We start from the raw sequence: 27,856 nt of genomic DNA, 5'->3' as shown, positions 1-27,856 counted from the left end.
TATGTGTTATGTAGAATTATTCAAAAAAACATACCACCACTGTATACAGTACAAGGGTGCTGAAAAAAAAGAGCGAGGAAAAGTCTTTGATCGACTGAACAATCTGAAATGTGTGCTGTGCTGACTGTGATTTTTGTCCAGTCACAAGCAGAGAATGAAAAGTCACCCCATTGATTTCATTAAAATATATTTTAATCAAAATCCGATAAGCCCAACTGCATGAATTTAACAAATCAAGCACAACTGATTTCAGATGGATGAAAACAAAAATTCAAAAGATGCAAACAGTAATAAATAAGGCCTAAGTTAATTGTAAAAAACACAAAGCAACATTGGCATCAGCAGGCGAATTAGTGGTATGATCCTTGAAAATCACATTGGTTTGTACACAGACATGCAGAGTGAAGCCAGTTGAGCCATTTGCTCATGTAAGATTAATAGCTCTGAATGAGAAGGGCTGCTGCGGCTGCACATGTTTGCTTCACTTGAAAGGCCATTCTTCCCTCCGCTTGGGAGCCTCTGTGTCAAATAGGATAAGAAATGTGTGAGATGAATGCACTACTAATAACAAGAAGTCCATAGCAGGAAGAAATAAACCAAGGTTTCTGCATGTGTGAGCATTTTCACCTCCAGACAGGGTAAGTAGGCCAACTTTCAGTATAATGCAGATTTTGATGATGTGGTGGATCTGCAGCCGACCGGAGCGTCTCCCACGTACTAATTGCACTTGTCAGGTGCGTTTAATATACAAGCCTGTATCCATTTGGACTGACACCATATCTGCATTTAGCCGTGCAGCAAGTAACATCCTGCCTGTTTCACGGCTCGATGCCCATGTGTGTAGGAACACTGTAAATATTCTATCTATGAAGGCAGAGTTTTTAACACCCATTCATTGGTCACAGCTCAACACAGAAAATAGTGGCATCACTCCATTTAAAAATAGCTTTTATTACGTCTCCTCTCATGTCAATCTGCTCCCATCACACAGAAGAACACAGGCCATTGACTTGGACTACTGACTGGACCAGAGGTGTCGTCACTGCAGGAAGCATGAGAGAGTGGGAGGAGGGATCCAATAGAAATGTTCACATACGAAAATAATTCATCAACATGCCATAAATTACAAGCAGCTTCCCATTCATTCGTGTGAGGGAGTGAGACAATGGCTGTCAGAGTTCGTGAAGCGTCTCAGTCCTCGTGGATGTTGAACAACTTGGCCACTTCGTTCAGATCAGCGTGTTCCTCTCCGTCCTTGATGATCTGAAAATCCAAGGCATAAAGAGTTTGTTTTGTTCTTCATATGACCAGACAAGCATCAAGAACACTCAGCTGGGGAGCTGCTTTTTAAGGTGAGTTTCTCTTCTGGAGCTGATCATTTGGGGGGTTATTACAGATCATTACTTTTGGTGGAGTTAAGATGATTATCTGGTTCCACAACCCTTTGAAGGATTGGTAACCTCTGATAAAGAGCAGCAGTGCTTTCTTTGAAGCTTCGACAGCACTCTATCTACTGCCACCTGCTGTCCCACAGAGTGCATTGTCATGAATGATATTTTTAATGGTAAAAATGGCTGCAGTACTACATTCCCACCCTTTACACCCCGGGTTAATCTGCCATGGCCTTGAAAAGTGGGATGGTGACAGTGTGGTCCTCAGGTCCGAAATTTTACGTCAGACTGTCCTTGTCCTAGCTTCTGTATGTAGCTGTATGTTCTGTAGCTTCAGTATGCCCTGTATACTATAGTTTAAACATGTGTTAACACATAAACTTTGCCTACCTAAACAACCATTAATGTGTCACATTATATCACACACCTAGTCAGCCTGCTGTCCTTCTATTATTATGACTAGGGATGCTCCGATCGACCGGTCTCCGATTATGAGCTGGCTATTTCAGCTTGATCAGTGAATGCCAATCACTACCTGTCACTGCTGATCACAACAACCTGTCACATGACAGCCGGCGCGCTGATCAAGCACTGCAGGTTGTGATGCGTTCGCTCCTCCCGACTCACTGCTCACTCAGCAGCAGCATGTCTGCTGTGGAGGTTCTTTTCAATCTGTCATGTAAAGTTTGCATCCTGCAGGACATGCACGGGAAAATGCTGTGCTGTACTCATGAAAGTGAGACAGCTGGTTCCTCAGCAGCAGGCTGTTAGCGCAGCAGGCTGTTAGCGCAGCTGACGCTTAGCAACACCCGCTGGTCTGAGCATAACATTCAGAATAACAAATAATCATTAATTTCACTGAGCTAGATGATCAGCTTTTCGTGTTGTTTATGCAGAGACGGAAACGACCAGATCCGTCGCCACTTTGGAGTCCGGTGCAGCGTCATCAGCCACCTGAATCTGAAACTTCCGGAGTAGAAACTTTCATAAATTGAGTGCTCTCTGTCTCAGTCCCGCTATAGTATGTAAATATTTCTCAGACATAGCACAGTCTCTAGAGATTCACCAAAACTGCGACGTCTCACATCAAATTAAATGTTTTACAGTTGTCCTTTTGACAGAATAGTTGCTGCTTTCCGCAAGGTTTTATTTTCTATTTTTTGCCTCTTGAAGAGGTATATTAAAACATGTCTGAATTAAAATGATTTAATTATTGATTTATTTTTTCACATCATGTACACAGAAGGTCTCATCATTTTGATTACAAATTCATTGTCAATCCATGTGATCGGTATCAGTGATCGGCAACAAAAACCCTGATCGGAGCATCCCTAATTATTATTATTATTATTATTATTATTACTTAGGTGTCAGTGTTGTGGATATTGAGAAAATAATTACCACCGACTTCGATATGTTTTTTTCTTCTTCACAATGCATTTTTTGGCCTGTGAGACTTGTAGTCCAAAATATACAGTACACGTAAGACAACAGTGTTGGGGCGCAGCGTGGCAAAGGTCTGCACTCTCTGGGTAACTTTTCAGCTTTTAGAGATGTGCAAGGTCCGGATGAATCTCTTGACCAATTGAGGGGGCAGTTTGGCTAATCCTCACATCTTTACAGTGGTTACGGAAATTGATCTTACTTTTCGTGCGACAGGCATTCGGTTGAAGACGTTCCACAGGATGATGCCCACCACCACTTTGTCTCTCAGGTAGAAGATGACTCCTTTGCCGTAGTCATCTTTGGCTTGGCCTGCTGACGGGGATGGAGTTGAGGAGGCCACCGGACTTGTAGCAACATCCTCGGTTTCACTCTCAGAGCGGATTCCAGTTCCTGCAGTGTGTAACCACTTAAAACCCTGAAGTCTATCGTAGCTAACAGTCAGTCCCACCTACCAGACTCCTCGGTTGCTGCTCGTGGTGTGTCCTTGGCCGTGGCTTTGGCGAACACTCCCACTGTCGGCAAGCTGCTGTCCACAATCCCAATGGCCTCGTAGCCCACATCCGGTCCAAGGTCACTCCTGGGTGAGATTTAAAGAAAAGTGACGGTGGAGATCTTCACAGGGTGCATCCGCCACCCAGTGCTCAGAGTGTTGCATTATAGATGCTGTTTACCAAAGACCAAGTTCGGTCTACATCTTTTCATCTTTCATGGCAAAAACAGTGTACTTGTGTAAATATTACATTTGACCTCATTTCTTTTGGCAATACATTTATGTTTCTTTAAATATGGACAAGGCTCTTTTTAAAAAAAAAAAAGAGTACCAATCAAGTATCATCTCTTAAAGTAAATCAAGTGCCAGTTTTTTTCACACAGAAATTTGAATGGTTGAAACATGCTGCAAGCTCAATGAGACAATCATCCCATGCTAATGTGCATCCGACTGTTGACAATGTGAAAATTTACTCAGCGAAAATCTGACTTGTTTTGTTCCTTTGCATTTTGATGAGCAAGCCATTAAAAAAAAAAAGGAAAAAAAATGAAGTCACTGCCTGCATCGATCAATAGCTACATTCTAAAATGAAAGGGCTAAAGTGCAGGGTAAGAAAAAGTGTCTGACTCAGAGTCCCAGATCTAATATGTCAGGTCTAAATAATATCAGATACTTCAGAGCAGTCAGGCATGCGGGTCTGACTTCCAAAAGGATTAAATGTCAGAGTTGTGCATGGGGCCCTGAGCTGCAGTCTTCTAATCACCCCGCACCCAAGCAGTTCTCACTGCCGTTAAAAGCTTGACTTCCTCTCTGAAGTCGGAAGTTCTGACACCAAAAATATGTGCAGTCTGGTACCCACCAGAACATGGACTGATGCCAGTAAGGCTTGCTTGCTCCCGTCATGTTTTCTCCGGCGAGTCGGCCGCTCACAACGGCGTGATCGTGGTGCTCCACCCGCCTGCGGCCAAGTCGGATGTCATAGAAGCAGGCAGCATCTCCTGCCTGCGCAGACACAAGCATTGCAAGATCCCATGTGATATTCATCACATTGCTACTATGACTTCCATGGTTAGGACACATTAGAGAGTAATTTGTAGAAAACAATGTGCAAGAAAATGCAGTTCAAGAACAGAAAAACGTGCCAAAGAATCCTCCATTGTCATTGTCAAACAACCTCCTGTGGCACTCGGTCTTTGAGATGGGTATTCTCAGTCTATCGGTCCATGTGCTTTTGTATTGGACCAGGAGCTGATGGAGGGGTTGTCCAGGATGCTCCGTAGTTTCAGGAGCATCCTTCTCTCCATAACCGTCTCTAAGGAGTCCAGTTTCACCCCCACCATCACCAGCTTTTGGGATGAGTCTGTTAGTGACCGCCACCGTTAATCTGCTGCCCAAGCAAACCACAGCGAACAGAATTGAACTGGACACCACCGCCTCATAAAACATCCTCAGCATTGTCCCGCCTTTTTTGTAAAGAGCTTCAGCGTTCCGAGCCCAGTCCAGTTTGTTGTCTATGTGGACCCCAAAATATTTATGGTCCTCGACCATATCCACATTGACCCCCCCGATGGAAACAGGGGTCACAGGAGACTTGGTCTTCTGTAGGTCGAAAGATGTTATGAACGTTCTTAATCATGTATGGCAACTTATAGCAAGGTTTATGAAGTATTATAAGGTGTTAAGTTTGAGATAACAGTGTATGAACATTAGACGGTGGCTGTGTTAAGGGTCGTGGCTTATGGTCAGTAAGGAGATTAAGATAAATCCACTTCTACTATATAAACCAAGAGGCTTGCATTATATTATCATGTATTATAATGAATGTACTATTAATGTATTATAGAAGAGAGCTTAAAGTAAAATGAGATCAAAAGAATGGAATAACACGTTCCACCAGAATCACCCAGAAAATCCAGTGATGAAATCAGTGCTGCCTTCATGAATGACATATTACAAGAGGTAAACAAGATGAGAAGCAACGAAAAGTATTTTTATGAAAAACATGAAAAACAATGAGGTTTGTTTTGAAATAGATTATGGAACACTGATAACCATTAATACACTACCGTAATTTCCACACTATAGAGCGCACCGGAATATAAGCCGCACCCACTAAATTGAAGAAGGAAAATAGATCTTGTTAATTCATAAGCCGCACCGGTCTATAAGTGGCAGGTTCAGTGGTGCGCGGGCTTAAAAACACTAGTTTTGAAAACGGGGTCCAGCATCTAGAGTGAGGAAATGGTGGGAAGAAGCTGTGTCTTGATTTATCCACACTGTTCTCACAATAGATGAGGAGCAGCTCTCCAGTCCGGATCAAGTCAGCGGGCAAAACCCGACTTGTTGTGTTCAAGTCGGACTTTTGAGCCGAATACACTTTGTCTCGAGACAGCCCCTCACATCTTTGATTCATATTAAAGCTCTCAAAATGTGCTGTTTTCGCCCGCGTGCCCAAAGTTCCGACACCACTGCCGGTCTCAGCGGATGCTTCTCGATTCCAGACCTCCAGGAGATCGATTCTGTTGACGGAGCTGTGGACACGCGGGCGAAAACAGCACATTTTGAGCGCGGTCAGACCGCGAGAAAAAAGAAGCGGCTTATAGTACGGAAATTATGGTACTTGTTTATGTGGTATAAGTAACTGATCATAATAAAGCACTGATTAGAGTCTTGTTAAGCATCACTATATTTTATTATAATGTTATTGTCACAGAAAGTTCACCAATATTACTGATCATTAAGCAAAAAAGCAAGAAAGTTTAATGATGGTAAATAAAAGTGTAGCTGAAATAATGAACTTACCACCCAAATGTTGGACCTGGCCTGCAGTTCTGCATTGACCCGAAAGCCTCCAAAATCAGAGTCCACCTCCAGACCTGCTGACTTGGCGAGGTCCACGTTAGGCTCCAGGCCGACAGCTGCAACAATGTGATCCGTTCTCACCTAGGAGTGAGGAGCGAGTGAGTGAGTGAGTGTCTGAGCGTCTCAAACGCTGACTGTGGACGTACCACGCGACCATCCCTCAGTTGGATTTCGAGTTTGTCATCATTGAAGGCAACAGACTTCACCAACGCTTCGGACAGCACTTTGACACCCTCTAGAAAGCACGAGGAAAATGAATTAACAATTTTGAAATCAAGTAGTTACAGCTCTTATTTTCTACAACTGGTCTCATAAAAAAACATGCACAACATAAAGAAGCACTGAAGCAGCACGTAGTACTGAAAAAAATTAGCAAACCTTTCTTGACTTTTTCTGTGGTCCAGTTACTCAGATACTCGGGCAGCACTTTCCCCATGTTGCCCTTCTCCGGGTACATCTGCACCACCTCCAGTCCAGTCTCACCGGCTGACAAGCAAGAACAGCAGGTGATTACACAAGTCAACTGCGCCACTCTCCTTCATTTAGCGGCCTCCTTACATCTCCTTCCAAGGGCACAGGCCAGCTCACTGCCAAGGAAGCCTCCTCCAATGATGGTAATAGACTGGATGTTCCTGGAGACCTTATCCAGCCACTTGAAATCCTCAATCTGTAGAGGGAAAAAAAAAAGTTTGTCGGGGTGGCATTCACCAAACACACATGACGCCTGACCTTGCGGAACAGAGTGGTCCTCTTGGCCACTTCTTCTCCGGCTCTTTCAATGACCTGCAGGTTTCTGGGCACTCCCCCTGAAAGACAGCTCCATCAGCCTCTGCTCAGCAATAATTCTTCAGGTACAAAACACAGAACGGACTCACCTGTCGCGATCAAACACTTGTCATACGAAATCTCGGTGTCGTCGTCCAGCCTTACTTTGTTCCCTCTCACGTCCATGTGAACCACCTGGAAAAGCATCACACTGATGGAACTAAGCTTCCAAAAGAGATGGGTAGATGAGGTTTCATGAAACAGTGTCCCAATTCACCACCAGATGGCGCTGTCGGCTGTAAAATGTTTGGACTTGAACAACTGATTCAATAAGCCTCACATCATTTCTAAACCAATAGCGCCATCTCGTGGCTGCTGAAAATGAGGACACCGTTTCACCAACCCTGAAATACCGTCTCGTGAGTCCTTATCTACCCATCACCAGTGACGCCTGCCGTCCACCGACTATTATCTATGACAAATCACATCATAAGGGGCCACTATGGAGCCACAATCATATATCATAGCACACAAGTTTGGGCTCTAGATTCTATAATGTTGTGTAAAACCTTTACTATTAGTTCATCACAACAACAACTCTGGAATCTTCAGGAGTCATCTGCTGACTCAATCACGCATGCTCCGTCTATAAATCTGTTTCTCTCCAGTGAATTATGATCTATAGGGACTTGTCTGACCTCATTCATCTGTGTGTCAAGGTTCCCATCCGTGTTCCAGTCCCGCCTTCCTATCCGAAAACTAGTGCTTTGTATTGCCTGCTTCCACTATAGCGCAACAGAAATGATCTCTCTTACAAAATGACTATTCTCACTACCTTGACTCCGCAAAAGAAAGTGCACAGCGGCTTAAATATAAAGGAAAACTGATATACTGGACAAAGACTGAAAAGGAGATCCCAGGTGAAAAAAAGAAGTCTTGGTCCCGCTTCTCTATCTTCTCATCTTTCTACTGTCTTCCTTACCCTCATCCGATGCCCATACCAGTGAAGGCACTATGCTCTCCTTCACTTCTAGCCTCTTCCCTCATCTGTAAAAATAGAATCACAGTAAAGGCGGTATCTCGATGAATTACAGAAACGTTACAGTATTATGAACAATTGCAAAAGAAAGCACGGCTATAATGTAATATATATATATGAATATGAGTGTGCGTGTGTGTGTCTTGTGCTGCCACCTCTGATATGCTTTGTTTTCAATTGTTGCCCTTTTTTCTTCAACCTTTTTTCTTTGGTAAAATCTGTTTATTTCTGATTTCCCCTGCATATATTACTGGGTAATTATTTTAATATCTGGCTGTACCACTCCCCATTTTTATTTAAAAAACAATATTGAACATTCTATTTACTTAAGGGCAGAATGGGCATATTTTACTCCATCAAGGAGACACATGAAAGACTGACTGACAGATGGTAGGAATCAAGAGTAACCTGTTTGCATCTCCCAAAACAAAGTGTAGACTTTGGAGTGGCCCAGTTAAAGTCTGGATCTGAATCTGAATCAACCATTTTAAGAGAGAGAATTGTGAAAAAGGTGTTTCATCACACTAAATAAAGGACTGACGGTTTGTCTAATGATTTTGAGAATAGAACATAACTAAATAATTTATTCACAATATTTCTAATATTTCTTCAATAGCATCAGTGTTTCCCAACTGACCAACATCCACTTCTAATAATTCACCGCAAGACCTTTGTTCCTCTGACAAGCGCGAGAGTCATCACTTCCAGAACAATGTGGGCTGCAGTCCTTCACTAGCATGAACTTGCTCCACTACCTCATAGACGGTCCACAAATCGCTCACATCTTCACTGATAATGCTCTTAACTTCCTCCGCTTCTGTGCACTCCACTTACGTCACCAGGTGGCACCAGCGCACTTGTCTGCATCACAATGTAATTTATGGTTCTATATGGAAAAAATCTGAAGCACAGTTTTCCTTCTGTCAGCACAGACCAGATGGACACAAAACGACACTGAGAATTCTGGATTCTCAGTGAAATTTCCATCATCCCCAAAACGTATCTGAAGACACTGAATGTAACCAACAAAAGCAATTCCAAATGAAATACTTGGCAATAAAAGAACCTTTTTGCCAGTGAGAACAGCCACTCCGCCATTTTCTGCAGCTGCCAGCTCCTCTGGGTTTATGTAGAACGATGGAGGTTGGAAGTAGATGCTGTAAAATAAGATGTCCCTCATTATGACGGCTAACTGAAATGTAGATGAGTTTGTTAGCTAATTTAACATAACAAGGAAGCAGAGAGGAATTAAGACGAAACATTATTATGCTTATACGCTGCTTAATAACCAGTCTCTCTGATGTTTACAATCCATCCTGTCATGTGAGGTCAATGTCCAGGATCTAAAATCTGAACTGGGATTTCAAAGCAGCCACAAGAAGAATAGAGTACACACCTTCTCTCTTTGCCGTTCCACTGTTTGAAACGCAGAGTGTCAGTCACAGTGGGGTCGTCCGAGAACCACAGCTCTTTGGAGAGCGGTGGTCTCATGTAGGGAAGATCGGGCTCGTCGGTCACAATCAGAACCTGTTCAGAGGAAGGTTAGCATGGGTCATGACTTAAACTGGGCCAGAGACTTTACTGACCTTGGCTCCAGGGTCTCGCGCTCGGATGGAGCGGGCAGCTGCAAAGGATGCTGTCCCGCCCCCAATGAGAAGATAGGGGGCGTGTGGGGGGAGCTGGGATGAGACGGCAGTTGGGTCCGCTCCTGAATCCAGCAAAGAAAAAGTGATGACTAACCATAAATGTGTTCAATATCTCTGTGATTTTGAAACACAAATATCAACGTAGAAGAGAACACATGGCTCAGATCAGGGGTCTTACCACTTTCTTGAGCTACTGTTGGACTCTCCTCTGCTGCAGGTTCTGTGAGTCAACCCAGAAAGAGAAACACTTAGACAATAACCAGCCATGACATTTTGAGAGTCACGCAGAACAGTGCGTACCACTCTGAGGCGCAGAAGTGGGCGGCTCTGTTGGAGATGGCTCAGGTTCTAGGAGCAAAGCAGAATCATTTTCAAGTACGTTTTGTTTGACAGAGCTTAAGATCAAACCGGATAACCTTTGATCGATCATTTGATAATCAATCCAGGTCAGAATTTCTAAAATGAAACAAGCAGCAGCTCACAATATACAGAAGAAAATATTATTTTTGTGCATCTTCAAATTTTAGTTTGCCATTTTTTATTTGCCTTTTTGCAAAAAAAATGAAGTATTTGTCATAATGCATTGCAATGACAAACAATGATACCATTTCTTACTGAAGTGGCTATTTGATTTGAAGCATGAAGGTATTATATTTCATAGGTACAGTATATTCAAACAACCTGCCGGTACTTCTGTTGTTTCACTGGGTGGCGCTGTTTCAGCAGTTTCCTGTGCTGACGGTTCGGCTTGAGGTTCCGCCTCAGGAGACCCTGCTGGGAAGACAGGCATGATTGGATACCATATGCAGTGACCATGACATCACAAATAGAGCTTTTATTCCGTAAAATACCCTTTTTCTATATCTTATTTTGTGTCTGTGTGCCAATTCTGCATGTCAAATATAAACATTGATGTAAGATAACACACACTTTTATCTTCAGCTGTTGACATTAACAATATGTTTTCACTAGTTTTACTTTTTATTTACCAGATTGTTCGGAGAGGACGGATGCTGCTCGTCTGTGTGGCCTTGAAGCGATTTCCTCAAGACGTTCTTGGTATCTTTTATGGTCTCCCTTGAGTGTTTGGTATGTCTGAAAAGAGACAAATACGATAGGAATAATTTATTAAAAGAAAAGGTGACCACAGAAGCCAACAGTTGTGAAACAGAAAACTACAGATCTTGAATGAGGCAAAAGAGTTCGAGTACACTTTGCAGACTTTACCATGGCTATAATGAAGTCATATTTATCTAGTGCTGATATTGCAACAGACATAGTAATACAATTGACTGTTAGATACAGATCCTGCTCAAGAAACTGCCCATCAGATGAGGCACACACATCCATCATTGCACATATTGGACACATATTTAACGCTGGAGCTAAAACTTAAAATAATGAAAAGTAAAAAAAATGTCAGCAACAATTCAAATGGAAGTAGTCAAAAGTGAATATTTGGGGAGATGTGGAACATATTAATGTGGTTTTTTACATTGGAAAATCAGAAAAAAACTAAAAACAAAGCGCAAGCCTTTAGAGTCACCACAGGTGTCATGAAAACACTTCTAATCGTAAACTATAAGGGATCAGGCTAACTCACATAAACACCACCTCCCAAAGCTGCGGCACCAACAAGAAGGACATAAAGACGATTTTCTCCTCCTGCTGCTCCTGGACCCCCGGACATGTGGGCAACAGGTACATGTGAAGGAGTTCGGCCTCGGCTCAACCCTGGAAACGGAGTAGAGGAATTATAGAATATCATAGATTAGTGTAATCCTTCATTTTAGAAAAGCTCTTGACCGTACAAAACAACATGGAATTATGGTGACACAACAAGTACTTTCAGGGTTTAAGCTTTGATTAGCGGTGGCTACCTGTAAACCGACACCTACCATCAGAGAAACTCTGTACTGTACTGTATATTCTTCTAATCTTCAGGAGTTATGAACAGGCATGGAAGCATATTCATTTGCTCACATGGAAATATAATCAAACATGGAATCTAATCGAAAAGACCAATAAAGGCTGAAGATGTAGCAACTGATTGGAAAAAGTACAACTACAGCATTTATATTTAATAACTTCATTGGTCCATGTAGATTGACGCAGTCGTTGCTTATTGGCACTTATTCTTATTAGAGGTCTGTCAAGTTCTCCTCTGAGGAAGTCCTCGTTAGAAACGTGTTTTGGGGTATGTGCCTTGAATACTCAAGTGATCGTACAAAGAACTATTTGAGAAACAATATGGACCTACACCTGTCTTACAATAAAAGATGAATTGAATGCTGAGACAGAAATTAGTTTAAAAGAGCAATAGGAAAACAAATTCAAGCAATAAATACATTAATAATAAATGACCAATGGAAATACATAAACCATGAGTACAAACTAAAATGTAAGCATCCATAATAAAATGAAGGAACACCGTATGCTACATGCCAATCGCCAATTACTTGATGATTTATCTTAACTAATTTGAGGATTCTTCGCGCATTAAATTAGCAATCGTTCCTTCACAACAGTCAGACGAAGGTCATGGACCTTCTGTGGGAGCATACGCACGACCGACTCGGTGTACGAGTGTGTTTTAAGGGGCAAAAACAGATGCGGTGTTCGAGGCTTTACAGCAAGTTAGTGGAACTAGTACCAGACCTGCTCGCCTCACATTCTGCCGGCACACTGAAGACGAGGCTCGGGTGAGAGGGGCAAGTCTTCTCAGAACATTTCTGCAAGTCAGCATGCTGGCTGTGTTCCGCTGGCTATGTTACGAGTTGATCGGCAGATCTGTCAGACAGGAACACGGGTGCAAGTTAACGTTATTCTGATCCTGACAGCTCACACACTGCTGTTCCGCGCTGCACGCCAAGGCCAGAGACAGGTCATTCGTCCGAGTGGAATTGTGGGTAATTTCAAAGATCCACTAGGAAGAAGATGCCCTGTGAAAGACATGGCGCCTTACTATTTCGCTTTTTCTTCTGAGGTAAGACGTGGAATTCTTTTGTATAACGTGCTACTGACTACTGTGGAGGTTAGTAATTTAAAGCTATGGTTTTACCTTGGAAAATATGTTTGTGTCTAACAACAGCTATAAATGTTACTCTTTATTTTTAAAGTATCTGATGCTTGTATTCTTCTTCACGAGTCTATTTATCGTGTGATCCCGAAAATTACTGCCATCTACTGGTAATACTTATAAATGCAGGCATTTCACTGGCCGCTTGCAAATACAGAATTGCTCTGTAAACCCTGATTAAAAATAGATCTTTAGTAATGGAATAACCGTGCCAATATGATAATGTCCCTCCCAATCACTTGCGTCTATGTCCCTTAACCAATTGAATGAAGTAGTTGAGCTGTGAAACCCTATCACCAAGTTTGTCACTAGCATCAGAACATTGCTTTGACTTTAATGTACTACGGTTTACACTCGCGCTACAACTGTTTATTCACTCTAAAAGTAATCACATGTGATTCCATAAGGCCTCAAGCTATTGTTGGCTCAAACGTTATGAACACAGAATCAATTAGCAGTGTAAAATAGCAAACACAGCCGACATTCATCTGCGTTGACAGTGTCATTATGAGCTAATATAAATAGTGCTGTAGAGGCCATGTTTGTTTTTCACAAAAAAGTTATGTAACTTCTATAAAAGCTAAATTGAGACCAGCAAAACTATTTCACACGTCCAGTAATGTACTGACAGAGACTCACAGGATCCTCAAGAAACCAAACACTACTTTAATTAAAATTATATTATATTTAACAATTCAATTCCCTTTCTTCATCATCCTCTCTTGTCCTATCTTTCCTCTTAATGTCCTCACATCCACAACCAGGTACTTCATTGGTTTCCATCCTCTTGGCCTCCTTAACTTTATCTTCAAACTTCCTCAGGTGACGTTTGGTGAAACTTGTATCTTTACTCTCCAATGAGCATCTTCAACTCTGCCACTTCACGTCCATATGTCTCAATTGGACTTGCTGTGGGACCCACAACATCACCCCTCAATAGCAGGCCATCACCCAAATATATAAGAAAATAAAATGGCTGTTTATTGAACTAGATGTGTATTTAAGAAGAAAATATATTCTTCAAACATCACACATAATAATATAACAGTTCAATTGTTGTTTAAAATAATACATTGGCTTTCAGTTTTAAATCTGAACGCCTCACGGTGAGGCAATAGTAATGTTCTAAACAACAAATAACAACAGGTAGAAAGACTGCATTGTTCAGTGGGTGTGTTCTTGAGAACAGCGAGCAGAATAGGTGCAGCCTCTGGACTGGGGCTGGGGAGGGGCCACATCCACATTCTCTTCAGCACGCCTCAAGGTCCTGGAGGCACGTCACCCACATCCAATCACCTCCTCTGCTCATCCCATGTTTGTCGACTCAAATCTAATATTTGAGCAAGATTTCACATTCGACAAACCTGTCTAGTGGCGCTCATTACTCTTTCATGTTCACTCAACACACTTCTTCCAGTCAGCACAAGTTCAACCTTTAATTCCCTGCTATTTTTTACCAGACTCCCACACAGCTGCGTCCACTGGCTCAGGGCTGCGGCGTGGAGTCAACCTCCCTCTCTCTGCTGATCAATTTCTCCACTTCCTCCTTTAAGAGCGGCTGGGCAGAGCAGCAGAAGACAGGATGTGCTTTGTGCCGCGCTCAGTTTCATAGCAGCAGCAGCAGCAGCAGCAGCAGCAGAGAGGACGACACCGCACGCACTCTGCAGTCAAGATGAGTGCTGGGGATGTTGTCTGCACCGGCTGGCTCATCAAATCCCCACCAGAGAAGAAACTAAAGAGATTTGTGAGTAGAAGCAGACGCTGGACACATGTTTATGTCCTCGGCTGGAAATAGCAGGATGTTTATCTTCGTATGTGTGTGTGTGTGTGATAGGAATTTAGAGACTTCAGAGTAACCACTCTGCTACACTGGACTGCTCTTTAAAATTCATTTCACCTTCCTCATTCCTTTAATAACAGCACGCTTGTGTAGTCACTCATTACAACTGTGTGTTGTGACTGTGGTCACACACTGGGGGCTGAAATGCCAAGCACAGATAGACTGATACTGGACACATTTCACCTTCACAGTTGCGTGCTTGCTGTAGGGGTCATGTGATTGACTGGACACTTGCTGTGTGTGTTTTGGGGACAAATGTGTGATTGTGAAACATGGGAAGTAATGTCAGCAGCAGCCAGACAATTGAGAAGATTGTCCAGCCTGGTGTTTACGACGTGTGTTTTGAGGCAGGTGGAGGCTCATTATGCAAATGTTCACCGCTGTGATAATGTTGGTAATCAAATCTGTGCTGAGATGGCAAATGAAACCAACAGCCTGTAACAGCAGGAAAAGTCACTCTCAAAAACAAAGAGAAAACATCAGCGGAATACTGCGCTTTCGATGGATTTGAAGATGTGTCAGCAGATTTCCCATCAGATGTTTTGATGACTAGTCTTTTCGAGCGATCATGTGTATGTGTGTGTGTGTTCACTTCAGCGGAGGCAAACGTGGGCTAATGACATGAGATGAACCTTCACCGGACTCTGGAATGTGGCACAGCAGTGCAGATAAAGAGCAAAAACAATCTTGGCGAAACGATTGTGATCCATCAGCAGTCGACTCAGAGTAGAAGTTCCAAGATATCAGGAAGTTTTGTTGAAGTTGATGAGTACCTTCTGAGAGGAACATATATCTTTACGTTAAGCAGCCACTTCATCATTTCAGGCTTATAAGTGTAAATATTAAATTTTTATTTGTGGTTTAAAGCAAAGCGAATGACCTAGAAATAAAAGAATGATCTATAAATCTATCTATCTGTCTGTTTTAAAGTCTTCTCCTGGAAGCATGTAAGAATGGGCAGTGAATATATTCCGTAGAAGCCGAGCAAAGACCTCTGTCTTGCTTGCACTGGACAGAATCCAGGCACTAAAGCACCATTTACTAACAACGTCACTTAAATCCGTTATAACTTTTGGACTTATTTTGCTTATGTTCTGACAGATTCTTCCCAACAAAAGCATATTCTCTAACATCGACTAACTTTCGTCAGAATTTGTGACCATGTAGGAAGAGTGAGCTCAGAAGCCTAACTGACTCGCACTCCTGCTGCTCAGAGGTGTTTGCGCCCAATGAACCCAACAGGGTTGTTACAGACCTGCAGATGAGCTTCATATAGAGATACAGCAACCAGCCTTAAGCTAACAGTTTTGGCTCTCTTGCAGATAAAGACTAGACTCAGAAAGCTTCGTCTGGGGTTCACCTCTGTGTTTAGGCCGTCAGATGTGACTAGGAATTAAAAATAATAATAACATCAACTTAAATTCTGGATTCGTCATTGAGCACCAGCACTTTATCTCCATGAAAATCCCTTTGGGCTTGACCTCAGCGACCCATCCAAATCTTGATCTTTAAAACTGGATCAACAACTTCTAATTAATGTTTGTCTTTTCTACTGTAGGACTGGTTCGCATATCTGAGTGACGCACTGACTGAGACGCTTGGGGTGCGACGTCATGTCCTGACTGTGACTTTGTCGTCAGCAGAAGTATGCTAGAAGATGCTATTGTTGTGAATGAACAAACAAAATGGAGCAAGAATCGTACCCTGTGGAACACCTGAGCTCCAGACAATTTGAATCATGACGTTTAAATTGATCGACACCAAGTGGAGTTAAGTTAATAGGACTTCTTTTGTAACTTAACATGTAGCAGGCTTCGCAGTCTGATATAAACTGGAAATGTAGTAATTTCAAACTATGAATACAATAATAACAATATTGTGAATGAACTCGAGTGCAATGAATGGGAAGAGGATTCACCACTTCAGATATTTGCCTTTACTAACGGCTCCCCCAAACTTTGGCCTAGAAACACAGCAAAAAGCTCCAAAAGCAGCCGCACAGTAGATCTGAGCTAAGTCATATCGTTTGCCCTCAAAACAGCCTCAAAGGGTACCACAATTTGTCATAATTCACTTGGCGATTCTTGGCTGTCTACAAGCATCACAACAACTGGAAGAAACAGAGTGAGAAAATAATTTATAAATACACGTCTTTCTTTCCATGGGAGACTGTGCATGTTAAGTTGGTAATAAGTGACTTGTGAAACTTTTGTTGACAAAACAAACATCAACTGAAAAGAAAACAGACCTCTGCCTTGACTCTTTCGTTTCGTTTTTAATTTGTCTTAAATACAGTTCATGCTATTTATGTATTTGGATACAATACCACTTTAGTCTATGAGAGATACTTGTGTGTGCTGGAGAAGATGTTGTGGTGTCTACTGTGAAAAAAATCAATGCTCCGCTGCACCAGAGAAAAAAAAGTCAAGGTCTCTTCGTCACATTGGAGGTGACTGAAGTGCTTTCAAAGACTTTTTAAAAGAATCAACCATCTGCCTTCGACTTGGCTGGTTACAGAAATGACGGTTGCTTTTTTATTGGCAAAATTCATAGTGCTCATGGTGACCATGGAGCCATGCACAAAAGGCAGGTGCTGGAGCGCACACCGCAGGGAAGGTGTCCACTTATCATCCAGTCAGGCAGCAGGAGGCAAAGGGAAGAAGGGGAACATTGCAGATTAAAATAACAAATCAGATGAGAACTGCTCATGGGAACAGGTCTGTTTTTACTCCAGAGTTTGGGACTGTTTGACATGTTCTGATGTGGTCTGGAAGTTGATCCCACAAGTAGCTGGAGGCAGGTTCTGAGAATGGGTCAGTGGACTCTTTTGAGTCAGTTTAAGATCATTTTTTAAATGCTGAAAATCTGCACCGTCTGGACACCAACATCCCCTCAATGTGGTGCAACAGATGAAGCGCTCCAATAGTTGTGATTCCACATGAGAAAATTCAAAATGTTTTGGCCCTTGTGATGTTGCTTCTCACTACCTTATCATTTGTCACTGATAGGTAAGATGTAACTTGGGTGTGGGCAGCTGTTGACTTGATGGATGAGCTGCCAAAGAGTTTGTAGTCTCACTGTGTCATGAACCTGAAACCAAAACCTCCAGCATTAGACACTGGTGACAAGAAATCGCATCGTTATGATTTCCTCTAAGCTGGGCCGTGCTGGTGACCGTAATTGTGGCGTGTCTCGCTGCTTCCTTGTAAAACGTGTCAGAACACCCGCAGCCAGGCTACAGTCCCATTAAACCACAGCTCTGACGATGAATAATTTTCCAAAATAAACCCATCACAAGCCCCTTTCAGACGGACCCAACCAGTTTGGTTTAAACATTTTGGTTTAAAAATACATGTCTGACAATTTCTGTTAAGTGCACAACTTCCTCTTTGTGCTTCTGGGAAATTTCGATAAGGTTCCCCTTTAATGGACAGATAAAAGCAAAAACAAAGAATTAGTCTTGTATTCTGGGAAGCAGTGACTGGCTGACAAAAAAAAAACATTTTTATATGACAAGCAAAAGTTATTTGTCCCATTGAGGTTTTTTTTTTTTTTTTTACAAAAAACTTTGCTCTGCTGCGAAGCCGCAAGGAAAATACAAGTGAATTTTTCGGTTTTACTCCTCACTTGCCTCAAGCGAAGCCCACATCTGCACATCCTTAGCTTGTGGTTGAATTGTCTACACACTTGTCGGACTGAATGGTATTGAAGCACTTTCAAAGTAAGAATGATTGTTAAATAGTTTGTTTCTCATCTTAGCTTAAATATGAGTTTTATATTTCAAGATTTTCTAAATTGTAAAGGTTTTGTATTTAAAAATGCCTCCTCACATGTGATGTTTTAGGAATTTCACCCAGCACAGCCTCTTTTTTTTAAGAAGATAACATTGATATGCAGCTTGGATTCCAAAACAATAGCAGTCAATTCTAAGAATTATATTTAGATGACTAGTGCGTACTGTAGTAGGCAGCCATACATGAAGGGGTTAAACATAAAAATAAAAAGCAGTTCATTGATGTGCACCATGTCAAACTCAAGGCCTTAGAAATATTATATTTATGGCAGCTAGTAGAAGGTTATTATTAATCAACTAACAGCAGATACAGCACTGCAACATTCTCTCCTTGATGGAGTGAATACTATGTCAATGAAGTGTCAAAAGTTTAGGTGTTCAGGTGTCACTTTTTGCCATTTTGTCCCCACCACACAGAAATTCTGCCAGCCATCGTAACCCGGGTTATTAAATGTAGTATAGAAAAAAATCTTACTAACCAGTTGAACAAAAATAGATCATTTCATTGCAGGTTAATAGGGCTGATATGTTAAGATAAGGCTGGAATATACTGTCTGTTTTTCGTCTCCTAGGCTTGGAGAAAGCGTTGGTTTGTTCTCCGCCGAGGTCGTATGAGCGGAAACCCAGACGTTCTGGAGTACTACCAAAACAACAACTCCAAGAAGCCCATCCGCACCATCGACCTGAAGGAGTGTGAGGTGGAGATGCTGAACGGCCAGCTCAGAATCCGGCATGACTTCAGCGAGAAGCACCTCTTCGTGGTGAAGACCTCGGCTCGGATCTTTTATCTGGTCGCCAAGACGGAGGAGGAGATGCACAGCTGGATCAGCAGCATTAGTCAAATTTGTCGGTTTGGGAGCCTGGATGATGCAGGTATGGTGAAGCAGTGATTTTGGCTTGAGAGTTCTGTCTGTCAAGTAAATGTCAACAGGATGTAGTAACCATACAATTTACGTCAACACAAAGGCATTCGGAAATATTGCGTACATAGATTTTTCAGAAGCCTAACATTTAAGTGTTTTGGTGGAATGACTAGCTGTTGTTTAGCAGCACATACAGTAAAAGGTCACGGACGATTCAAAACAAATGCATGCAAATGAGGATGAAAAGATCAAACCTCTACACAAGCAAGCTCACAAGCAGGGCCCAACATCTGTCTTCGTGTAACAGCTCGTGTACATGTCAGCCCCTCAGTGAGTCATGCAGCATTTTTTGTCGGGGCAAAGGATATTAGAATATTAGGAATATTGAATAATATTTCGACCTGCAAGATGATAACAATGTTACACTAGAAAAGCACTGATACATGACTTGTGAAAATAAAAACAACTACACAATTAAGTGACCAAAACAGTCCCTATGAATTATTTTGGTTCATGGCAAAAAGAAAGTACTGGAGTAGATAAAATATTTTCTCGGCGAGAAGCTCCTGGGCATTTCTGCCGATGACTGATGACATCTTTATTTTTCCCCATTTACAGTCAAAAAACGGCACCACCCATCTGTCAAAACTGATGATACATACACAAAAATGTAAACAAAACATTCAGAAGTTTGCTCACGATGTGCTCCTCTTCCACCAACAAGGGCTTGAACGTGTCCCAACACCATACAGTCATATGAATGGTGAATTAAGTTTGTTTAGTGATTTGATTGTAAGTTGCGTTTTACAAAGCCATGTTTTCTGGGGTTTTATAAACTAGAAATTTCTGGAACTCCAGAGCACCACCAAAATCCAATTATCTGTTGATGGTTCCATGATCAACGTTTCCTGAAACTTTCATTTCAGTACATCAAACCTTTTAAGACTTCATTGTTGACCCCAATCTGTGTGCATTCACCGTACAGCTGGCTGCCCAGATCTTTACCGTAGTTAATATGGTAACGGTAAGTTGATTTAGAAGTTTTATCACAGCTACACACCGTAAAATGTTTTTTAAAAAGGCTCTTCTCATAAATGTTTCATTTAACTACAGTATAGAGAAAATGTAAATTGACTACTATCGCTGCTAGACACATATGTGGGGACATTTCATTGACTTTCATGCTTTCCCCAGCCCCTCTCCATAAACCTTACCATCCAAAACAAACCTAAACCAGGAGCTTAACCAAACTTAAACTTGAGTTCTCCTCAAATATGAAGCTTATCCTTATGGGGACCGGCGTAAATGCGTACGGTCGCCACAAGTATCTGTATTTCCAAAAATTTGTCTCCACAAGTATAGTTAGAAAAGTACACACACACACACGTGGGTGTAAAAAAAAAAACGTGCAACTATCTCAAACAAATAACAGCCATAAGAGCAACTGAAACTGTTTTTTGCACTTACAATTAAAGCCAACATATACAGTTGTTATTCATCCATTGGAACTAGCATGTTAGCAAAATGAGATGGTTTGACAAAACCACCCTCAAATTATTAAACAAAAGGATAAAGGAGATTTATATATACCTAAATTGCTGATCAGAAATGGAACAGTTTGACTTCAATCTGATACTTCTACTTTCCTAAGTTAATAAGATCGACATCTGCGGCAATGCTTATAGAAAATCCTGCACTAAAACGGTCAGTGAACATAACATATACTGCATTAACAAATGTTCTTCATTGGAACCGTACATGCATAACGGATACCACAAACCAAACATTTATTGAGAATCTGTCTCATCACTAACCACTAAAAGTTAGATAAAGACAGTGAAAATTAAGCAGTGAACAACATGTCTGCTTTTTTTCGAACATGTTTCATTCGTGTGTTAATCTAGATCTTCTCTTTAAGCCAGAAACTATGGCTCTTTTTTCCCTCCTTCCTCACACATGGCCTGCTGGAACGCATGATGTGTGTTCATTGGTGTCTGTTAGAGCTGTGTCATCTCTGTTCAGAGATACAACAACTGCCCAAAGAAGCTGATAGGCTTCCGTAACAGACATGCTTGACTGACTGACTAGCAAAGCTTCTTTAATAACGCTCTTAAATGAAGCATGGGAGACAGTGGAGCTGTGGTGGATTTCCAGAGACCTACTCTAATGCTCCTCATAACCTTTGCAGAGATAATAAAAGCTTCTACTCAAGAGAGCGCAGGCATCTATTAAGCTAGGCAAATGTTTTATGAACATACTTTTGGCTGGGGCTTTTTGAGCTGCAGTCGTAGCCCTGTGTCTTGAGTGCACTGGAATTATATTAACAGTGGAACCTCGGCCTTCTGAGTGAGACGTAAACGGAGCGGCTCACTTGAAATCTAACTTGTCTTATCCCTTGCTTCTGCGTGTTGTGTGGTCTTGCCCTCCACAGAGAGTTCTGAGGACAGCTACCCCCACACGCCAATGTCGCTCCAGCCCTCCCCAGACAGCTCCGACCGGACGTCTTTCTCTAGTCACCTTGATTCCAGCCTCCCTCCAGATTATCTTTATCTGTCTCAGTGCAAGACCGGGAGTGTCGGCTCATGTAGGTGTGTGCATCACTTCTAACACAAACATGATCTGGAATCCCCTTTCTCTGCACTGATGGAGATAGCTGTCTCATCTAAACACCATAAGAAAACTCCATGCAAGTTTGCTCTAAATTCAATGTTTGGTATTTAACACTCTTCTGGGGCCTCTTAAAATGACTCTATGGCCCTGATTTGACCTCTGGGCCCTGAGTTTGACGGACCCACATGGGTCGCAGCTAATATGTATGTGGTTGATAAATATTGAAGCACTCATTCAGAAAACACTGAGTCACAGATTGTCGTATATTTTATTTTTAGGCACAATTTTATAGTATAATAATCTTATAGATCGTCTATGGCAGTATAATTACATGGTCGTAAGTATGTTATATAAACTGACGTGGTGAGACAGCAAGGTAGTTAACTAGAGTTTTTTTATTATTATTTTTAGTGTCAAAATATGTGTAAATTAATTAATAATTATATTTACACATATTTAAATTAATTAATAATAATTAATTTAGAATTAGAAATTACTATGATCTTCATAAATAATCAGAAAAAATATTGGGACAGGAAGTCAAATATCCGAGGACAAAAGTTATGTATACATAACAATATATGAATACATAACAATAATAATTATTAGTCAACAATCTGTTGAGGTAGAGGTGGAGCTGTTTATTTTCCTGTCATTTGTCAGCAACATAATTTGACATTGTAACCAGTTGCTTTTTCCCTTTTTCATCTGTGATAGTTTTTCCACCTCTGAGCTCTCGCTGGAGCAGAAGTCTGAGGAAAGTGTGAGAGACATCACTCCGTCACCTCTCTGCAGTGAGTCCAGCTTCACCCCTCAGTTCAGCCCGGGGGCCTCTTTCTTCCCGCACCCGCGGTTGGCAAACCCACCCCTCAGCGCCCCCTGCACTTCAATGACTCTCCCTGCTGCCACGTCTTCCCCTCAACACCACTGCGCCTCGAACATCTTCCAGTTTGACAAACCCTATCTGTTGGAGGCCACGTGTGAGACGCACACGCCGCCTCCACTGCCCCCCAAACCTACCCACGTGTCCGAGAAGAGAAGTGATGGAGGCTGCTTGACCAGGCCTGTGAGTCTCTGTCAGTTCCTCAACCACTCTGCTCCGTTTTCTTGCAGGACGTCTCTGTCATGTTTGGACCATTTCAAAAAAGGTAAATCCTACTTTAACAGCTCTGAATACTGTTTTACCAGGTGAATGATTTTGATCTTTATTTTTAACCAGCTGCTGATAGGTCGATACAGCACCGAAGGCAGAGTCTGAATTTGGTAAGATCATAATCTGGTACACAGGTTTTGGATTAATATTTTTGAGAATTCAATTGAAACTTCTTTTTATATTATATTATATTTATATTCTTTCATATTCTGTACACATCTTTGTTGTGTGGCTTCCTTAAGTCGGCACAATTTAACTTGAGGGATATTTATATTTTTTGCCACTGGCTCAGCGAACTTTTACACAGACAGACAGTCTTTTTTGTTTGTGGCGTCAACATGTTGCTTTTGTCGCCTGCAGCCATGTTTAAGCAGCACAGCGGATGATTCCTACATCCCTATGGCTTCTCCTTTGGTCACCACTGTTGAAAGTGATGGTTACATCCCCATGAGGCCCATTGCTTCCTTTGCGAAAACCAGCATCGATGATTCCTCTGCAGCGCTCGCTCCTCCCTTGATTCAAGCAGGAGATTTTGCTCCTCCTCCAATCCACCGCCACCTGAAGCCCCGTTTGAGAAGAGGTTATTACTGGAGCTTAAATAAAGCATGTTGCATGTTCTGGCCATCAAGAGTTTGGGACCACCTTGACAGATTTGATGCGTGTCTGACTCAACTTATCAGGTGCAGTCCAGGTGAAGCTTGGGTGCTAGCAACTGTCTCAACTATGCTTCAGTTCACCAACATAGACGTGGAACGCTTTTTTTTTTTCTTGGAATCAGCTCAGTATTGCTCCCAAAAAGGTGCTGCTATGAAGCCAAATATGGGGATTGGTACTTATTTGGCAACTTTTTTATTATTATTTCTTCACAATGGAGTGTGTTTTTGGATTCGTCTATGATTTTACAATATCCGTTGAATTAAATATATTGTATTCATCGCTCCTGATGTCAACATGAAACGGAACATAGGGTAGAAGCCAAACAACAAATACAAGTTGCAGAATAGGTCGCAAGATCAGTAAAAAGAACAGAAACGTGTTGCTTTTTTATTTCATCTTATTTTATTTTTTTATCCAAGCCCTTTAAAACTGTGTATGTAGAAGCCAGATCGTCAAAAAGCCCTAAACTTCGATGTCCAGTTGTGGTCCGCCAAATAGTTCTCCTGGCCTCATTTGGCTCGCGGGCCATGTGTTTGAGACCCATGTTTTATGCTGCTTTCCAGTTTCATTGGAAGGGGGACGTTGCAGATTCAAGCTGAGTTCAGTGTGCTCCTGTTATCAATGTTAGAAAAAAGTTCATGATGTCCACAAAAGCTATTTTCATCCACGCCTTTTCCTGACATTAGCAACTTGGTTTGCTACAAGAAAAAACGCCGGGTGAAAAGGAAACACAAGTTTGCGGTGTGTGTTTCTTTTGGTGTGTTTTATAGATTCAAATAGATTGCGTACTATGTGTGGTGTGGATTCCCCCACACCCTGCATCAGGGGACATTACTTGGGGCCTTTCTTGGAATTTCCTAGTTCCAAGCACACCTTGGACCACACCATTAGACTCCTGTTATTGAGTTATAATTTCATAAATAATAAATGAATTTAATTTATAAACCATTATTGAAGTTTTTGTGCTACATTATCTATTATAGACGTTGAATGTAGCCAGGTGAAGAAGTCGATGCTTCAGATGGTGGTCCTAAACTCTTAGCCAAGAATTTAAAGTGTGCGTGATGTACAGTACTCAGTATCCCATTTGTCTGTGTTCGCAGCTCGCCCACCTCCTCTTGACTTGAGAGGCCTCTCCACCATCACAGAATGCCCCACTCATCTTCCTCTCTGCCGAACGTTAACAGACTCACAGTGAGATGCTCGCTGTCTTTGATTGCATAATGTGAAATTCATTTTGAATTCACAACAAATTCTTTTCAAGGGTTCACACATAGCAGAAGTCACATGAATAGCTCTATTTTCTTCTGGTTTCCAATTTTTAAGTGTGTTGAGAGATCTTGAGGTGGATTTAGTCAAAGTCAGGAGCCAGGTCTGACATAACGGCTATAAAAGTCAACTTGTTTGCATTCCAGCTGTGACTCAGCTGACAGTTGAACAGAACAACACATGCGTGAATAACGTTCCGAAAGAAATGGAAATAACACAGTTATCACCTGATGTATTACAAGAAATCATGTCAGTGTTAGACAAGCAATATTAGATTCCACTTTTGTGTCAAGTTTTTTACATTACAGCCAAAAATATTACTTTAATTATTGGCTCCTTGGAAATACTTTGCCCATTCTAAAGGTCCATTTAAGAAACCTTTGATCATTTCAAAGACCAAAACATGACAAGATAAATCACAGACAGTTTTCTTCATCAGAACTGGAGCATTTAACGTAACAGTGTTTTTCAAACTGTGGTCAACACTAGTGTGAAATACAGTGGTACCTCAGTTTTCGAACGTCCCGGACTTCGAACAAATCGGAGTTCGAACAAAAATTTCAAAATTTCGGATTTCGAACGAAAATCCAGAACTCGAACGCCCCCGAAAAAAGCCGGAAAAAACACAACGTGCGCGGACCGATCAGCTGACCCACGACGCGCTTTGTTACTGTGTATGACGCAGCCTCTGTATGCAGACGTGTCCCATTAGCTACATTTACTGACTGTTTACTCTTCATATTGAGGTGTAAAACCTTTCCTGTCTCCTCACTGGACCGTGGTAGAGTGTCACAGGGGAGGTGCTCGCTCTTGACACCTCCGAGGCTGGAGCGCACACTCCTGGGTTTGATGTCCTGTTGTGGGCTGGAGCTGGGACAGGGATGAGGCGAGTCTCGGACAGAGCCTTACTTGGTTTATGACTTTGTCACAGCCAAACTGCACAGAAGCGCACATTCAGAGCTGGACACGCACCGGGCACCTCTTCACTTCTGGAGAGACGTCACTCACTCGGCAACCCCTCCCACATCCAGCGGCCACACACATAGACGAACAGCGCACCTGCAGCAGACACCCTACATTCACTCCTACAAAAGCCTGAGCTAACATGACGTCTCACTTCAAAACTTTACACTCGTAGACTATCAAAATTGGCTAACATTGGCTAAAAAGCAAATGCAGAACCAAATAAATAAGCTCCAAATGTGATGATAGAAAGAATAATTATTGCTATGAAGCTGTGGCAAAGATATGATAAAAACTCAACAGGTTTAAAAAAAGGTTGAATAACACTGATCTAACTTTTCTAAATATATTCACTAATAATATTTTCATTGCTCCTTATTTGTGCACAACAGTGACTCACGACGAGAGCAGACAGCTAAATGTACAGCCAGGTCGTGACTCATAGTCATCCTTGATAGAGAGGAACAGCTATGTGAATAAAACCTTAGCTGCTAAAGGATGCTCGTAAGATCTTATTAATGTGTATTGTGTATTCACAGCTTCCTGCATCTTGAGAGAAGGCTTGAGAATGGAGACAAGCCAAGAGAAGGGGAAACTTTCTTGGTAAGACCTCTATTTTTAGACAAAGCATGAATCATTTTTGCAAACTAATAATATATTGCTGAGAGCCACTTGAACCCTGTTCCACGTTCCATCATTAGAATCCAAAATGTGTTTCTGTGACACACTTATTATTGGCGTTGCAATTTACTGGATATGGTTGAGGGAAAAGCTGATCTGTAGATTAGATTAAGCAGATTCCAAATTAAAACTGACTTTCCCAGAAATGTCTGACAACAACGGAAGTGAATTCCAGAACTGAGATATTACGACACATTTCTTTAGAAGTGTGAGTTTTAATGGTTTTCTTGTTAAGTCAAATACCAAACTCATGTTTGTGGTTGCGCAAGCTCCGAGGCTACCGATACAGTAGTTCAACTGAAATGCAAAACAACAGGCATTTCAGCGCCTCATATGTTGGTGATTCAGCGGCATCTGCTTCTGCCTCACAGGACTCCAGACTGCACTTCCCTTTCAGCTGTGACGGGACTCAAGTTAGAACAAGAAAAACAAACCTCGACTATTTATCCCTGGACTTCAACTCTGCGTCGCCGTCCCCTGTGCAGAAGGTGATAAAGAAATGAAGCAACTCAATTGAATAACTTTTGCAAAGAGCAGACTTTTGTCTGAAAAGTGGTGAAAAGAGAAGTGGGCAGATGAAAAATGTGTCTATAGAGGAAGTGGTCCATTTGTTTACTTTGGTAACAGAAAGCAGAAAAAATAATTACCTTTTTTGTTCCACATCATCTCATCGAAACTTTGCTTGCACCAAACCTATTTGTGGCTAATATGGTGAGACTGCTGTAGAAAACAATGTGCACATTGAATGCATGGCAGATTGTTTGATGCACTTCTCTAAACTCTAACTTTGTTGTGCAGAAACCCTTTCTGTCCGATGAGCACAAAGTGGATTATGTTGTGGTGGATGAGAAGAAAACACAAGCACTCAAAGACACCAAAATGGAGTGGACGGATGTGAGACAGTCACAGACATGAAAAGAAGGGTGCACTGGATAAACAAGCAAGAATGGACACACTGTAATGGACACGAAGCCATCCGCCATCATTTGAAACGGAGTGGTGTGATTCCAAGCACATCAATAAAGAACATTGACTGAGCATCGCTTGATCACATTGTTGTAATTTAAAAGTGTACAAACATTTCTGGAGTTATGTGTTAAAGCGTCATGATTGTAAAAAGGAAAAACATTTCTACAAGTGTAAACACATGTCACACGCTGTATGTATGTATATGTGAACCAAAGTGAACCGAAACACCTGCCGACCTCACTGACTTGTGAGTACAAATTATTTTCATGAAAGCACTATGTTTACAACGGGAATCACAAATAAACTATTGTAGATGTTTGGCTCTGATCTACTACATATT

The 27,856-nt window shown here is 41.7% G+C and overlaps 2 protein-coding genes across 6 annotated transcripts; one reads left to right on the top strand and one right to left on the bottom strand.

Moving 5' to 3' along the window:
• Nucleotides 1–209: 209 nt before the first annotated feature.
• aifm1 (apoptosis inducing factor mitochondrion associated 1) lies at nucleotides 210–12,546 on the bottom strand. Of its 3 annotated transcripts, none has more exons than XM_053846819.1 (19): nucleotides 12,298–12,546; nucleotides 11,243–11,373; nucleotides 10,629–10,734; nucleotides 10,321–10,413; nucleotides 9,940–9,987; nucleotides 9,818–9,859; nucleotides 9,580–9,701; nucleotides 9,390–9,520; nucleotides 9,060–9,150; nucleotides 7,065–7,149; nucleotides 6,919–6,995; nucleotides 6,748–6,856; nucleotides 6,568–6,675; nucleotides 6,336–6,424; nucleotides 6,130–6,270; nucleotides 4,187–4,329; nucleotides 3,290–3,414; nucleotides 3,037–3,227; nucleotides 210–1,263 (listed from the first exon to the last, which is right to left on the bottom strand). In XM_053846819.1, exons 1-19 carry the CDS (start codon nucleotides 12,383–12,385, stop codon nucleotides 1,192–1,194), a joined length of 1,992 nt encoding a protein of 663 aa, XP_053702794.1. In that variant the 5' UTR covers nucleotides 12,386–12,546; the 3' UTR covers nucleotides 210–1,191. The 3 variants fall into 3 exon arrangements, with proteins under 3 accessions (XP_053702794.1, XP_053702795.1, XP_053702796.1); XM_053846820.1 differs by having other exon boundaries at nucleotides 10,321–10,410; XM_053846821.1 differs by lacking the exons at nucleotides 9,060–9,150; nucleotides 9,390–9,520; nucleotides 9,580–9,701; ... (4 more) ...; nucleotides 11,243–11,373; nucleotides 12,298–12,546 and adding an exon at nucleotides 7,937–9,044.
• Nucleotides 11,232–27,856, top strand: gab3 (GRB2 associated binding protein 3). Of its 3 annotated transcripts, none has more exons than XM_053846823.1 (12): nucleotides 11,232–11,340; nucleotides 12,480–12,625; nucleotides 14,272–14,462; nucleotides 18,924–19,224; nucleotides 21,646–21,802; nucleotides 22,542–22,972; nucleotides 23,044–23,087; nucleotides 23,338–23,557; nucleotides 24,738–24,828; nucleotides 26,406–26,469; nucleotides 26,919–27,035; nucleotides 27,346–27,856. In XM_053846823.1, the coding sequence occupies exons 3-12, from the start codon at nucleotides 14,391–14,393 to the stop codon at nucleotides 27,460–27,462; spliced, it is 1,614 nt and encodes a 537-aa protein (XP_053702798.1). In that variant the 5' UTR covers nucleotides 11,232–11,340; nucleotides 12,480–12,625; nucleotides 14,272–14,390; the 3' UTR covers nucleotides 27,463–27,856. The 3 variants fall into 3 exon arrangements, with proteins under 3 accessions (XP_053702798.1, XP_053702799.1, XP_053702797.1); XM_053846824.1 differs by having other exon boundaries at nucleotides 14,179–14,462; XM_053846822.1 differs by having other exon boundaries at nucleotides 11,281–14,462.

Source organism: Synchiropus splendidus, chromosome 17 (genome assembly GCF_027744825.2).
Source record: "Synchiropus splendidus isolate RoL2022-P1 chromosome 17, RoL_Sspl_1.0, whole genome shotgun sequence".
NCBI classification, from domain to species: Eukaryota; Metazoa; Chordata; class Actinopteri; order Syngnathiformes; family Callionymidae; genus Synchiropus; species Synchiropus splendidus.
The sequence above is the reverse complement of the archived record's forward strand: the minus strand, read 5'-3'. Positions and strand labels throughout refer to the sequence as shown.